The sequence below is a fragment of the Pinus tabuliformis genome, chromosome 3_1, assembly GCF_031772625.1.
Source record: "Pinus tabuliformis cultivar Carrire ecotype Pingquan chromosome 3_1, CPIR1, whole genome shotgun sequence".
Lineage (NCBI taxonomy): Eukaryota > Viridiplantae > Streptophyta > Pinopsida > Pinales > Pinaceae > Pinus > Pinus tabuliformis.
The window spans coordinates 915,405,471-915,422,912 of record NC_142301.1 but is presented as its reverse complement, the minus strand read 5'-3'; the positions used below and the strand labels follow the sequence as shown (position 1 = coordinate 915,422,912).

General features: G+C 33.5%; 1 protein-coding gene across 1 annotated transcript; it reads left to right on the top strand.

The window, feature by feature from the left end:
- Positions 1-11,170: 11,170 nt before the first annotated feature.
- LOC149190664 (pathogenesis-related protein PRB1-3-like) lies at positions 11,171-11,749 on the top strand. The gene has a single exon (XM_089410576.1). It carries the CDS (start codon positions 11,171-11,173, stop codon positions 11,747-11,749), a length of 579 nt encoding a protein of 192 aa, XP_089266702.1.
- The last annotated feature ends 5,693 nt before the right edge of the window (positions 11,750-17,442 follow it).

Sequence of the window (17,442 nt, the reverse complement as noted above, 5' to 3'; positions counted from 1 at the left end):
TTTGAACTGAAGGAGAGTGATATAGAGCTACAAAAATATACGGCAAGATAAGTTTAACAAACATTTTGTATTATAGAGATGCCCATTAATGCCTCTGTGGTCTTACTCTGCACAAACCTCAAATTTCCTTGCACTAGGCACCGAGTGTAATAGTACATTTGACATGGTGTTGTGACCAATCACCAATGCTGAAATATGTTGAGGTTATCGTCAATTAAATCACCACCTTGCCCGATCATTATGCAATCCTTCAAACATAACCATGCAAACGGGTCGATGTCCCAATCCCGACAATGGGACAACTCTTGACAAAGGAAACTCTAGTTGCTTGTGTTGTTAACTGACAACCAAGCAAAAAAAGGATGTCGACAACAAGTGCTTCAGTGGTATCGGTAGTATATGGTCAAGCAATAGAGCGGTGGATGGTAGGTGCTTGGTGGTAAATGGGAGAGTTTTGGCTAGAAGAAAAGTTTGAGTTTTCTCATTCACACCAGGCGAGATAAGGTCCATGTTATTTCAATGCACAAATGCTACTATGAACAAGTTCCTATTAAAGTGTCTTTTTATTTGTAGCAATTGTGCATCCAAATATGATGCACCATAAAAATAAAAAAAATAAAAAATAAATAAATAAATAAATAAAAATAAATAAATAAATAAATAAAAATAAAAATAAAAATATATATCTATATATATATATATATATATATATATATATATATATATATATATATATATATATATATATTTGCAACATTTTAGCTCTGAGTGAGGTTCACTTCCAGTTATTAACATTGAATGGGTTAGAAACAACGTCGTGTTAACGAACATTTTTAGTACTTTCTGACTTATGAACATTAACATTTTCTGCAAAAATATCATTTGCATAATACATTAACTTTATAGCATTAAGATAATAGTTAAGTTGAAGCCAAAAAGTGATAATATAAGCAATATCAGTAATTAATTGTTCTAGGACGTAGTATTAGGCTATATTCTTGTGCGGAACGAGACAACATTGGAGCGATGGAGTAGCTAACTAGGGTTTTTCTTCTTTTTTTTTAGCGAGGAGAGTCGCACAGTCGACAAGATCCTTATCTTTTGGACGTGGTCGATGGCCTCTGGCATGGCATGGGAACTTCTATGCAAGTCCTTGGTCAAGAACTCACGGGATTGCATATGAGGTGTTTTTGGTTTCCATACATTGCGAAGCAACAAGGATGTTTGAATAAAGCCTAAAATCTAGCCCTCGACAACTCTCCTTTGTTAAGGTTCTTCTTATGGATGTTATCTATCTCAAAATCGACGGAAAACCCTTAAGAATCTGCTCTAAAAATATGGTGTGGTCGTGGCAGGAAAGTCCATCTATTCAAATGTTTGAACACATTTCAATTTTTTCTTGGGATTGTATTGAGAACTCCCTCTAGTGTTTTTTGCGGCACGAGATGGAACATGTATTTCTAATTTTGTTCCTTTTTCCTATAAGCATACATTCCTTCGTTTTGGTCGATGACGAGTCAATGGATTAAATGATCCATCACTATTTACTGTGGGCAACGATTTGCATGTGACAAAGATGATGAAAGCTGGCAGATACGTCTCCTATTGGGATACAAACCCACATTGAAAGGAAACACACCCTCCCTGGATGGTGCCTTTCATCCCTCAGGCATGGGGGGATTCGTATTCTTTCGCGGTTTTCATTAAAAGTGTGCATGGGAAGGCGTCCCTATTTTGGATAAATGCCACAAATACTATTTATGTTGTGAAACAGAATATTAGGAGAAAGTGGGAAACTCCCATTGAGGTTCAAAACCTCATACGTGCAGGGAAATTGCTCTAGACTGCACACAAATCAAAGAAAATGGTATCTTCAGGAATTAATCCATTATTTTGAATCTACAGTTTCACGGAGGAGCTCTTGGATCCTGGACACACAAAATGGATCAGTTACATACAAGGATGCAGCTGAAGGAAAGGATTCCCTTCCTACCAATCAACCCCAAAATAGCTCTGGACATCAAATCCAAAATAATATCAGCCCCTACATTATTGAACAAATGGAAAATGTCCCTGACACAGATAAAAACCTTACTAAGTTAAACACTCTCTCTTATGGTCTCAAATAGAAGGGTATCATTATAGGTTTAATGGTTATTGGCGCAAACCTAAAGCACTCCATCAATGGATGTTAACCCTTTGGACACCAAACTGTGACATTTATTTATGCTCTAAAGGTATTTTCTCTATACAATTTGACACACAAAAAGAAATGGATATTGTGCTGAATGAATGGCCATGGTTTTTGGGTAATGTTGGCCTTTTCATTTTGCCATGGTTACCCGAATTCGATGCCACAACTATGGTGGTTTATTCTATGCCAGTATGGGTGGGACTCCCAAATCTTCGCCTTCCCTTCTAGCACCCCAGTGTCATAGAGGACATTGGGAATACTCTTGAAAATATCAAGTAAGTGGACAGTGAAAGCATAGAGAAAGTTATGTTTATATTCCCTAAATTATGTGTAGAGATTGACGAGAGTAAAGGCCTTCTTGGTCATATACAAATGAAACGTAAAGAATACAGTTGGACACAAGTTTAAGATTATGAGAAGACAGTTTTTAGATGTCACACACGTTTTCAATATGTCCACTTACAGAGCACAAGTCCTCGGGCTAAAAAGAACCCAAAAATGAAGAAGAGGCAGATAAAGAAACAAAAGGTGGGGCAGTATTCAAATCCTCACCTATCAGACGCAGAGGAGAAGGAGATATTGGAGAGCCAACCAGTCGAAACAGAAGAGGGTGCTCAGACACATCATGGCTTACTCATAATAGGGGTTGATGTGAGCAATGTTGATGCTTCTCCTCATCATAATAGGGTAGATAATTAAACCTTCCTAGTTTCATAATGACAGACTAAAGAGAGACACATGGAGGATGGGTTGGTGGGCTCAAAATGTGAACTTGTATCAGAAAGCTCAGATTCAGACAAATATCATCCTACAAAGCTATCCACGAATGTGTTTGCTATGGTTCCAGTTGGCCCCAATCTATGGGTTTCATTAGAGGAAATTTCAACCTAAAAGTGGCCTCCTAAGGGAAAATAATAAAATAATAGTTAAAATAATAAAAACGAGAGTTATGAATTTTGGAGGGAGAAATGTGTTCGGCACACTTTTTTAATGTATCTTCAATTTTAATCAATGTGGGTCTTCTGAAAAGTGTGCATGATGGGTACTCATTGGATGCATAATTTAATTTCGCATCCCACGAGTGTCTACACTTGAAATTTGAATAAACCTATAAGGAGATAAGCCAGAAATACAACTAAAAAAAAAAGGTTAGTTTTTCTTCTTTTCCCTCCAAAATATTTACATGTACCTCTTTTTAAATTTAAAATATTTTGATTAGTTTACATATTATGACATGAAAATTACGTGAAAAATTCATAGGCACTTTTAGACTAAAATTTCCTCTAATGGGAATCAGGTCCATAAAAAGAAAGGAAAGAAGGGGAGGATTAGTGATTTCCACACTTCTTGGTCTTCCCCATTGTACCACATATTTTATATTCTTTCTCCTCTATTTTTATGTTTCTCTTACGTGCCATTTTGGTATTTTCCTGTTAGTCTTTAGGCATATACTTTTGACTACGTATGCCACTCTTGGATGTGGGCATATCCAAGGAGAATTCACACGCCTAGCATGTATATACAAAATGTATTTTCCTTCTATTATTGAATGGAAGTACATGTTTTTTTTCTCGGGAAAAAAGTTTATATTCTTATCCAAACAAGCATTATTATCTTGTTGAATATTGGAGCATTTTATGTTTTTTCGCTTGACAATATTAAACAATTTAATACCTATTTCATGAAGGTGTTGATATTAGTAAAAGAGTTCCCAAATTCATTGTGGATTCAACATTGAATTATATTATATAAGAACATCAAGGAACGTCATAGTATTTTCTAACTAATTTGGGTTTGGACTCTAGAATGGGAAAAAAATTGTTTTGTGACTCTAAGATATTATTTTTGGAAGATCATTCCAAAAAATATAATTTTTGTACAATAGAAACTACAAATAATAGTAACAATGATATGGATACTCTAGAAACAAGTTAACACGGAGTTATGTTGTATCAACCCATGAAAAATAATGGTTGCCTCTAAGGGATAGCTGAGAAATAATGTCTTTTTCCCTACATAAAATATAGTTTTTCCATGTTTTCAAGATTCCATGCTAATAGGAACTCAACATGCCACTAAGATTTTGCGAAGGTGCATCTATGCCTATATTGCTTATGTAGTTATATTGACATGGATTCGTACATTTTACTATTTTTTTGAAAAGAGTCCAGCTCACACCTTGGTTATTGACTAGATATTTTGTGTGTTGTTCATTGTGTTCCTTCTATAAGAAAATGTGACATACAAGATTAGTATTTCTTTTATTCTTTCACCATCACATAGTAATTCCATTTGATCAACTATAACAACCACACATACAAAAATCTAAGTTTCCTCTCCTTTTGATTCTCATGCGTAACTTAACAAAGGCCTCTATCCTTCCCACCAAAAACAAAAATCTCGAATCTTCTTTAGTGCTTTTGGCTTATAACCTTTCTCAATGACTCTTTCCTTTTTTTCCAAAGTTTCCTTAGGAAGGTGAAGATCATTATATTATCACCTTTGATACCTTTCGACATTTAAAACCTTGTAAGGGTTGTAAATTTTTTCTCTAAAAACATCTCCTCCCTTTTACTCAAGAGGAATATACATCTATCTCTTAAATCACAGTTCCTTCTATTCTAGGATGTAAAATAAACTATCCAAAATTGTTTGGAATGTATTGAGAAATGCATGTTGTTGTCAGTTGATCATTCCTCACCCTAATATAGGTATTTTAGCAACAATGGTGTTCAGGGCCACTTTCCTAATTCACTTCCACAAAAACTCCAAGATTAATAAGTAACACAGATCTTCATTGGATTTTGAATTGTATTTGCTACTTTTTCTTGTTTGAGATACCTAGGGTTTTTCCTCTAATTGAGTAAACTTCTACAGTTTGATACTTACTGTGTAGAAACGGTTCTAGAAATGGCCTCAATGGTACTATGTTGTATTCATCCTCAAACATGATTGTCCTCATATATTTGTAAGCTTATCAAAATTAAGTTATTGTATTTAAGATGTGCTGATTGAGAAATTGTCCTAACAATGGATAAGGTGAAGTGCATAAATTTGAATCACAATCAAATTTTAGGTTAGATGAAAGATATATTTGGAAAGCATTCCAACCAATCTACTCTATAATATTTTCTCAAAATAATACAAAACCTATCATTGTTTTTTAAGTATATTGGAGTTTGTAGTTTCCCATAATCTTGTATAAGAATTTCATAAAATATTCCAGATCTATGTAGGTGAATTCTTTGATTCTTGAGGATTCCTTGGCAATGATAAAGACCAAGGGGAATTCTACATCCCTTTTTAGGAAATGAAAATTTGGTGATGCTTCAAATAGGAAATAATTCCAATATAGGCGCTAGTTGTTTAAGTTTTGAATTATGTATTAGGAAATGTTAGTATTCATTATAAAAACATATTTTCATATGCCATTCTTTTGTGTAGGTTAAAAGTCGCAAATATTTTGGGCACTATCTGGGGGCTTCACCCAATGAACCTTTGACATATCACATGCATTCGTGGCATACTAAAGCTTTATTGCGCTCTGTGAGGGCTACTTCCTGTGTAGTGTTTTGAAATGGTTAATTTGACAAAATAAAATCAATGTTAGTCTATTTTTAAATTCATGAAAATCTATTATAAAAATGTTAATTTCATTATAATTCCTAGGATCTTAGTTCAAATACTAAACTTTTTTTCAATCATATGTCATTTTGTTGATAACATGGAAGAGGTTTAGGTTGATTCATGTTTCCTTTTTTGTTTTCAACTGAAATACCAACAATATATACACGATTCTTCCACAAGGTTATTTGGTGCCTATTGGATGTATTGAGCATCCTCGTTATCTACGCTATAGCGATACAAAACTATGCACCATCAATCTCAACCTGAAAACTATAAACCAACTAAAATCGTCCAATTGACGTACTAGAAAACCTCAGTGCAGTAATCCATAATAGAATTAATGCACTAGAATACCTCAATGCATTAATACTTGATCAATATTCAGTTTGTAACTTTTGAAAATGTCTATTTTGTACAATGAAAGTTTGTATGTGGATATATCGTTATATGCATTCATGTTCTTCACTGAGTACAAAATTTCAATTTGACGAATTGTTTCCCTTTTTATGAACATGAACATACTTCTTTCAATTTTATAATTATAATACCTATTATCTTTTTATCTAATGCTTGATTCTGCTATCATAATTACAGTACAGCTGATGATTTTTTATAATAGAAAGGACATTTTTTATCCTATAAATATACAAGGTACCCTCACATATTTACTAGAAATTTCACGAGATTATGGAAAAATGGGCTTCAAATGCAACTACTACTCATTCCATTATTGTTGTACATATGTGAAAATACTCTTTGTTTCGTTGTTTGGAAAGGTAATGATGGTGAGCTAATTAACTAATGAAGTTTATATTCTCAACAAAATTGACCTTCTCTAATGGTTGTGACAAGGTATCCAAACAAAAGTCAAATCCAAAGTCTCATTTCTTTTCCAATTGAGCGGTGCAATTTTAAATATTCTAGGCCAATTGGAATCTGAATCATAGTATCACTACCCTGCATTAAGCATGAAAAGATATGTTAGTGGCTTTCAAAACTCTATTGTTAAATATGTCTTACAGTCCCTCTCAATTCATTATAAGGAAATAAATCTGTTTAGCAAAGTTAATTATTATTTTCTTAGGAGGTCATCAAATACCATTATAGGTTCCCTACAAATAATAGTTATCTACTTATTGTGATACATTGGAACTTGGGAGTGCCTAACATTCTACAACAAATGTATCTTAGTTGATTTTACTCGTCCCTTTATTAGATTAATATTTCAGTTTGAACACAACAAGTGTTTACTGATGACGAATTTGAAACTAGGTTTTGACCCCAGCCTAACACATTTTCTCGCTAGAACCGAAAAAGTTCAAAAACTCCAAAATTTGAAGCACTTAATGGAATCTTAAATTATACTACCTCTATCACTTACCTTGTTTTTGTTGCATGTGATTTACCACGACGACTAAAAGCATTAGTAAAAAATGCTAGTCCGCTTCATGTGTCATATCATTGAGACTCTCTGTTACAATACAATTTAGCCTCGCAACAAATGTTGCAGATCCAATAGAATAATTTCAAACTTCATGACACTTGACGCCTTATTTACCTTCTCTCGCAATCAACACATTGGAATATCAGAACTAGGTTTTATCAGAGTGTTGCAGTGTGAAGGGGCCGATATGATTTTAATAAATAACTTGCGAGACCCGACACACTTCTGGTATCAGGGTTTCGAAGCTTTGTGATCACATGGCTATCTAGCTCAAAGGATGGTAGGCTGATAAAAAAACTTTTGATGACAGAGATAATGATATTTGGTTTTTGACAGACTTTCGTAAGAAAGCATAGATCAAAGTAAACTCCACTTGTAACAATGTTTCCAACTCGAAGGCCGAAATCAAAATGATAATGACTTCTAACAGAAAAGGCCAAACTCTGAGAATACGGTTAACATATTCAGAAAACTCTGAGAATATGGCTAACATATTCAGAATTTGACCATTTTGATAAATTTAGATGTTATAATTAAATAAATGTGGATATTGATAATGATTAACAATATTAATGCAAATTGAAAATCTCAACATTTTAAATAAAATTATAAGTATTTAACATTCAAATATTTTATTCCATGGGATAATATATATATATATATATATATATATATATATATATATATATATATATATATATATATATATATATATATATATATAATGTTGTATTTTATAAGTTTTAACAACAAACAAATAAATGTTTATATAAGTGTGTTAGTTTTCCCTTTATTAATTTTGATCAAAATTAGAGTTCTCAAAATAGTTTTCAATTTCATATATACAAAAACATTTGATGGTAAATAAACATTTATAAATAAATGTGAATTCTAATACTCAAATCAAATATATTTTCATTGAAAAATTGGATATGTGATTTTTAATTATGAATGAGATATATTTTCATTAAAATTTACATAAGGAGATTCATTAAAAAATGTGATTTTAAATGCCATTTTTAATTATTAATCAATTTATTTTGACATTTTCGTTACAAATTAGACACGTAGGTAATTTACTAACCTCTATTAAATAATTGATTTTTTAATTCTATAAACTCTAAAAAAACCATTCATTTTATTTTATTGATCTCATTTTTAAAAATAAAAGTACACATTCAAAATTATCTAATTCAATATTTTTAATTTTCTATTGATTAAGTAGAGAGTTGTAACAATTTTTATCCTGTTTTAATAAGAAATGTCAAACTAAAATATTTGATTTTAAAAATTAAATTTTTTTTGGAATGCCACTTGTTTGCCACCTCTCCATCGCTTTAGTTTGTATTGGACTAGCATGATCCAACTATCTATCCAGTTATGCTATTTGTGACAAGCATGCTATTAATTAGTGTTCATTTTGAGTTCAATGCTTAGATAGTATCATTTTAGTTGAGTTCATAAATTGTGGCAGTCTCTAATTTTGATATCACACATAGGCATTATTAGATTGAGGTTATCCACACTATAAAGAGACAATCTAGTATCCTACAAAGCCTAGCGAACATGTCAAGGATTAATAGAAATGGGAACACAACGGAGGTTAGGAGAAGCATGGTTGATGTGAGGTCTTTACTTCTCTGTCTTATGCGAACGTAAGGGAGGTTAGGAGGAGCATGGTTGATGTGAGGTCTTTTCTTGTTTGTCTTTGTTTAGTTATTCTTTTCAAGTTCATATTCTGCCATATTTGGATTATAACTAGTCCTTTGAGTGGCTAAGTGTTCTTTAAGATCATTTTTTTCCCTATTATTTACTCCCTTTCTCTACATAAACTCACTCATCCCAAAGGAAACCATGGAAAGATTAAATTTGGGTTCTTTCGATTTCTTATTCTCTACCATCTAAATGACAAATTTGTGAGCTATAGATGACACACCTATCAATAAATTCAGCTTCTTTCTATTTCTCATTTTCCATCATCAAGGAAACCAAGGTTTTGGTGAATTAGTAAAACATGTCTCTGAAAGCCTTGGTGTCCCTTGACCTAGAGAAGTGGGAATCATCTACCCACATTTCAAATTACACCCTTATATACTGAGAGGAGGTTTGTTGGTAATTTTTCATTACCAAATTAGCCTCCTCTTCCACACTTCCCCACATTTCTAAAGCTAAAATCTATCGAAAACATTGTTGCACCTGAATGGTTTCCCTCTCTATTGTTTTCCCCGGAGGTAGGAAGAGGCATTCCTTGAAGAATGAGTGTGGCCTTTGCCTCTTCTAAGTGCATTTTTGCAACTTGATTATGGGACTTTAGGCTTTGAGATTATGGCTTTCCTTACTTCGAGCATTGCGATTGAACGGGTTCCTTCTGTATCACTTTTCCCTGACGATAGGAAGAGTGCGCCTTATAGAATGAGTGTAACATTTGCCTCGTCTAAGTGTAGTTTTTGCATATTGATTAATGGACTTTAGGCTCTGACATTATGGATTTCCCTACTACAAGTGCTCTAATAATTTGAATACTCTAAGCATACACCATGCTCCTAACAAGTGGGCTACATTTAATCAACAAAACCACTAAGAGAGTAATGCCTTCTAATGTAATTCGAATGTAATAAGGTGACAGATAAAGGATCGCTCTAGAAATACATCAATCTTGAAGAGTCTTGAGAAACAATTGAAATTCCGTATGCTTTAAGTCACCGCCCTTCATTGTCAAATTTTCCTCACTCATAATAACTGGTTAGTGTGTCTTGTATTCACTACCTACCCAGAGAGATTTAAACATGAACTCACTTTCAATATCTTCCCTCCCCATCTTTTTACCCCTAATTTTGAAAATATTAATGTGAACAACATGTCTAGGTTGGTTAGTTTTTGTTTGGTCGAAGCTTTACTGAAATTGAATATCGGGCATTGTTGTTCAATAATGTGGCGGGGGCATTGTTGTTCAATAACGTGGCGGAGGATGATGAGGTACGCGGACAGGTATTCATATTTCAGCATGTGTCTACCAATACTGATAGTCAATGTCAAGAGAGCAAAAACGTCCCAATCTGTACACCTAGTGAACACAAAAAATGAACTCCCTATCTTGAGATGGAATGAAACACGAAAAACAATCTCGGACCCTGAAGATATGTATCTTGATTTTTACACATAATAACAGTTCATTTTACTATCAAGTTAATTTATTGGAACTTACCTTCTATAACATAACCCCATGATTAATATTAATGTGAATAACGTGTTAAGCTTTGTCCTGGTTGAAGCTTTACTTAGTAATGAAAATGAACATCGGGCAATTTGGCATTGAAGTTATTAAAATTGATATGGTTGTTCAATACTCTGGTGGAGAATGAGAACGTGCGTGGGCCAGTATTGATATCATTCCAGCGGAGGATGATAACGTGCGCGAGCAGGTATTGATATTTCGGCGTGTGTCTGCGCATACCCATACGCATAGTCATAGTCAGCACCTACCAATCTGGAGAGCTATCTAGGTTGAAATAGAGTAAATAGAGTAAGACACAAACAAACATGTGAAAGCAAGCGTTATGTGGAGAGCTATCTATCTTGACATAGAGTAAATAGAGTAAGACACAAACAAACATGTGAAAGTAAGCGTTATGTGGTCGCTCCTGATAATCATTAAACATTATCTTACCTTGCGATCAAAATTATAGAAATTGCAGCTTCGTCCTCCTTCCGAAAAGCTAATGCTGGTGGCTATATATACACAGTGGTTGGAGAGATGGAAAGACCATCTTCCAGATATAACCCAGGATAGCTTTGATTACTTATATGGGAAGAAGCAGAAGCAAGTTAGTACTATTATCCAGATCATCTAAAAGAAGAAGTAGTAGAAACTAGCATTATTGCAATGCCGGCGATTCGCAATACTCATGGGGATAACAACCACGTTGTTGAAGAGACACTGCAACATGTGTTGCATTTTCGTTCTCATTATGATGATGGGAATGGGAATGTCGTCAGTGACTGCTACAAACATGAATGCTACTGCCGCGTTTATTGATGGATTTTTGGTCCCACACAATCAAGCAAGAAATGCAGTGGGAGTTGGTACTCTTCAATGGGATCGCAAACTTGCAAATTATGCACGCAATTGTGCAAGACATAGAAGGGGCGACTGCCTCCTACAACATTCCGACAGCTCCTTCGGGGAGAACATATTCTGGGGAAGCGGCCATGGTTGGACCCCTTCGCAGGCAGTTGCTGCGTGGATAGATGAGAAGAAGTGGTTTGACTATGCCAAGAATATTTGCACTGGACCTGATTGCACTCACTACACTCAGGTTGTATGGAGGACCACGGCCAAAGTTGGATGCGCCAAGATTATATGCAACTCAGGTGATACTTTCATAACGTGCAATTATTATCCACCAGGGAACTGCGTAGCAGCCAGGCCATACCGAAATGAAATGAGATTAAAGGAATCTTGTAAATATATAAGTAAGATATGAACACCAAACCTTCAACGCTACTATCGCGATTTCTCTCAATATTCATTCATTCTCTGTTCATGTACGTACAAGGACGACCAAGGCTACTCAGATTTCTCTCAGGAGGACATTACTAGTCAGGCCGTGAATTTTTTTAAAAATCAATATAGCAGGAATAATGAGATTGCCTTCAACGACATTAGATGGGGCTTAGATCTGGTGCCACAGATGTTTGATCAAGCGAAAAATGAAGCCCTGTTCTCTCCAGTAACAGAGAAGGAACTCTTGGAGATAATGAAATCATTTAAATAGGACAAGTCCCCTGGCCCCGACGGATGGTCAATTGACTTCTTCATTCATTTCTTTGACCTATTCAAAAGGGACCTGCTCAGCATGGTGGAAGCATCCAGACTCTCGGGCAGTATTCACTCATATACATCTTCTACTTACATTGCTCTTATACCTAAGAAGGAAGAGCCAGTATCTTTTCTGGACTTTAGGCCCATATCTCTATGCAACATAACCTATAAGATTATTTCAAAGATTATTGCAGAAAGAATTAAGGGGACATTGGAAGCTTCTCTATCCCCAAACCAGCATGCGTTTTTAAAGGGCCGAAATATTCTTAATGCTGTTGCCAGCACACAAGAATGTATACATTCCATGGCCTTGCATAAGTCAAATGCAGCTATCATGAAAATTGATATTATGAAAGCATACGATGTCCTGGACTGGGGATTCCTACAAAGTCTCCTGGTGAAAATAGGCTTAGAACAGGGTCCGATTCGATGGATTATGGCCTGTTATGAAAATGTTAATTATGCTGTTCTAATTAATGGGATTCCCTCTCCTTTCTTTCAGGCGGAAAGGGGCTTGCGTCAGGGGTGCCCGCTATCGCCACTCCTTTTCATTTTAGCCATCAATACTCTGAGTTTGCATATAAACCATGCAGTGAAGTTAAAACAGTATGCTCCGATCAGAATCTGCAAAAACATTAGCATATCTCATAACCTCTTCGTAGATGATGTTCTACTTTTTGCCATGCTCACTAAAGTCACATGGATATGCATCAAGTCCATTCTTGACCGGTTTCAGAAAGCATCGGGACTTGCCATAAACAAATCAAAATCGATCCTGTTCCACAATGACACTGATGAGGCTCTTACAAGCTGGATTTCCCAGCTCTTTGGGATCTCCTCCAGGTCTCTATCCGAAGGATTAAAATACCTTGGATTCCGACTTAAGGCGAAGGCATATTCAAAGGAGGATTGGAGATGGATCATCGATAGATTTCACAGTAAGATATCATCATGGGAGTTCAGATCTTTATCTCAGGGAGGGAGGGTTGTTCTTGCCCAAGCAGTATTGATGCAGCTATCAGTCTACTGGGGCCACCTCTTTCTTCTTCCGGCTAGCATCTTCCAGGCCATGAATAGGATCACTGCCAATTTTATCTGGGGGGCTAAAGCGGCAAGGAGCAAAATTCATCTATCAAAATGGGATCTCATTACACTGCCAAAAAATCTAGGAGGCTGGGGTTTGAAGGATATAAGGATTTTTGGGAAAGCCCTTCTCTGCAAATCCTTATGGAGGGGCTTTTTTGAATCAAATCCATGGAGTGCTATTATCCGCCAAAAATACCAAAAAGGGAGAAGCGTAGAATTCTGGTACAGGTATGGCGCCATCGGTATCAAACAGGGGTCTGCTATATGGCTAAGTTTCAGGAGAATAGAACTTTACTTCTTAAACAATCTTAAATGGAGGATTTTTTCAGGTTGTAAGATCTATATTGGCCTCGACCCTCTTGCTGATTTCAAAGGACTTCTTCAGTTTCCAGATCCTCTTCTTTTTCATCTTCACAGGTCCGGTTTGTTTACATGGGATAGGATTATTGAACAATGGAATGGCCTCTATCCTATCATTAAGAGTGCAGATGATCTCGGTATCCCACAGGCACTGTCTTCTGTATGGGAAAATCTCAGATTATCCATCGTTCAAGCGGGTTTGAAACGTGCTGGAAATGACGATCATATGGTATGGCCATCTTCCTCCTCAACAGTAGCAGTAAAGGAAATTTACTCGGATCTCATTTCAAAGAAAATTATTCCAGCTAGAAAGATTTTCCCATCGTTATGGTGGAAGCTTGCATGCCCCCTAAAAGTGATCATTTTCTCTTGGCTTGTCTTCTACAATAAGAATTTAACTTGGGAAAATTTAAGGAAACGATCTTGGCACGGCCCCAGCAGATGTGTTCTTTGCAAGATGGAGGAGGAGTCCAACTTCCATATGTTCTTCTCCTGTAGAACATCCCTACAAATCTGGTATGAACTCGCCATGTTCTATTCTTTTCAGCACCCTAACTTCTCTTCTGTGGATGCAGCTTTCAAATGGTGGGGACGTCAAGATCCAAAAAAGCGCCCAATCCTCCCTTCAACAATCTGGTGCCTGTGGAAATGGAGAAATTTAATAATATTCGAGAATTCTAATATTTCTTCCAATTATGTGCTATCTTCTGTCTTAGCTCTCCATCCTCCTATCGCTTGACTGCTGATCGTCAGGAAGATCCAGTGCTTATATTTTTCTGATTCTGAAGGTTGTAATAGCTTTGACTTGGGGTTCTTGTTTCTTTTTTCTCCTTCCCTTCATGGGATCTATGAGACTATGATGATGATATCTTTTATCAGTTTTTTTTCTCCTCATAATGTGATGCATCAGTTCATGCTTTTCTCAGATGCCTTACTGTCTTCAGTACAGTCAGGTTTCTTACATGTAATCCTATCAGAATATGTTTGTATATATTGCCTCAATATTAATATATGCTTTTCTTTCTGAAAAAGTACTGCGAAACGTTTCATATTATCTCAATATAAATATTCTTTGATAAGTAAATTTGACAGTATTTGCATGTATTTATTTCTTATTATTTAAAAGCCCTGGCTTTTTACACCGTTGCCATTAATACAATTTCTGATATTTCAATTCATACCGGCTTAAAATTGGAATTGGGTATTTATTCTAATACAATTTTTCTGATATTTCAATTCATATCGGCTTAAAATTTGAATTGGGTATTTATTCTAATGCAATTTTTTTGATATTTCAATTCGTATGGGCTTAAAATTGGAATTTAATTTTTATTCAGATTTTTATTATAATTAATATAATTTATTTATTTTATTTAAAAGTTTATTTGATATGTCATTTTGGAAATGTAAAATAAATATATGTTCTTTAGTTTAATTTTTCTGAATGTTTATTTGATATCTTATTTCCAAAATATAAAATAGATATGAATACACTTTTTTTAATTATTTAATTCATGACCTTAAGTTAAGATAGTTAGGTTACTTCACTTACAGATTATAGTTATAATTTCTATAAAATTATTGTTTTAAAGTTGACATAAATTTAAACACAAAATAGAATAATATTTAAAAGCAATTTTAAAAATTATCGCAAAAGAATGGGTTTAAAAAAAACCCTAAAAAAATTGAAAATTTTACAAAAATGACAAAATTTGAAGATCGTTTTTCAAACAGCTTTGAAAACTCAAAAAAAAATATGAAACGCCTAAAAATATCTTATTTGAAACAATCATAATCATTAAATTTAACCTATCATAATAAGTTTCATATATATTTTTATTGTCATTTCATAATTATTTAAATTACTCTATTTTAAATAAATAAATATGTTTTGAAGTGTTTAAATATAAATAAATAAAGTAAAATAAAATCATTTTTTCCATTTAATAAAGAGAATAAGACTTTTATTAATATTTTTATATATTTGAGATAACATCACTTTAAATAAAGATTCAGTGATAGATCTATGACATGGTTATGAAGTATTATTTAAATGATGATCTTCAAGATTCAAATCTTTTATTGGTCAAGCCAAAAAAATAAAAATAAAATCAATAACCATAACTTATGTTAACATAATATGAATTATATATGGCTATTTTCATCAATAATATTTTTAATATATTTTTATAATTTGATTGAATTTTATTTAAAAAAAAAAAAAAGGGAGGAGAAAACTATATTTTTAACATAATTTTGTTAACATACTATGAATTATAGAGTTAATTTTTTTAAATTAACTCAATTATATTAAAATAAATTAAAACAACAAGATCTTTTTGTTGAAATTTTGTTTGAAATAGAATAGATACACAAACAAATAGTAAAATTAATTGATATGATGATTGTCTTCTTGATGAACATTACTTATATCAAGAGTTCAAATTGTTTCTTCATTTATTGAATGATATTTGTTTCTTGTCTAAAAATACTATAATATAATTAAGACTCTTCATGTTACTTCAATGCTCTATTTAATGAGGTTTATCCGCTAAATTCTTCTACTATAATTATATATTTGAATTTGAATTAATTCTCACTAAACATAACGTATGTCAACACACTATTAATTATAAAATTAGTTAATTTATATGAAAAGCTTTTTTACTATTTTCATTTTAAAGTTTACTAAATTTTATATAAATAATCAAACAATTTTATTTTTTTTTAATCAAAATTTGTTTTGGATAGAATAAAAATACACATGAGCAACAAAATTAATTGATATGATTATTGTGTTCCCATGAATTTTACTCATGTCGAGAATTTAAATTGCATTGATTTTTGTTTACTATAGGAAAAATTAATGTGTCAAATATTAAGACTTCATATTTTCTTGAATGACCCATGTATTCATTGTGTTTTGCAAACACACTTTTCCCTTTCAACAAGAAATGGAAGCGAGACGAGCCATATATAAATAAATGGAACCTATATAAGTAATTTACTTTTTGATTTCAAAAGTAGTCTTTATACATAATCTTGATAGCTAGGGTATTCAATGTAAAACTTGACTAGAACAACTCTAACCACGAATTAAAGGTTAAAAACCACCAATTAACCCCAATTTTGAGAAATCACATAAAACCAATTGATGTATGATGATATATTCACCACTAGTCAGCTCTAGTTGGTTGCAAAATGGTCCTCCTACAAAGAGAGTAAGAACCCATTGTTAAATGGATGTCATGTCATGCAGGCATGAAGGTTGGTTGCAAAATAGTCCTCCTACAAAGAGAGTAAGCACCCATTGTTAAATAGATGTCATGTCACGCAGCCACAAAGCATGAAGGATTGAAACTTCAACATTCAAAATGAAAAATAAACTGTGGTGGAAAATACAACAATCCTCTCGACTAATCTTCCAACCATGGATGTCAATCACTCATGACTCTATAATTAGCATCCACCTATTCAATCATGCATGAGTCTTGAATTAGTATGTACCTTGTTATTTGATGACCAATGCCATCATTGTAGCCTAATGGAAGTCGACCTCTAAGCTGTAAGAATTATTGATATAGGGAAATATCTCATTTTCATAGTGATTTTTATTTATGCTCAATTTACTCCTTAATTGGAATGCATAACCTGTTATGACACCAATATAAGCATACTTGGAAACTTAACCCTCAAAAAAACTTTGGTTGCTATAATTTCATATTTAAACTAGAATATAATTAAATGCATGCATACACATACAAAGCATTGAAAATATATTATTTTACACTTCACATATTTATCTACATTCTTCGGGAATCATATTTACTGAAAAAATTATTCAAAAAAATCACTTTTCGATTTTGTATCAATTTAATATTGTAATGCTTTACAAATTTTTATTCCTTA

Coding starts and splice junctions, on each gene's coding strand:
- LOC149190664 (XM_089410576.1), top strand. CDS start 11,171: ATGGGGATAACAACCACGTTGTTGAAGAGACACTGCAACATGTGTTGC.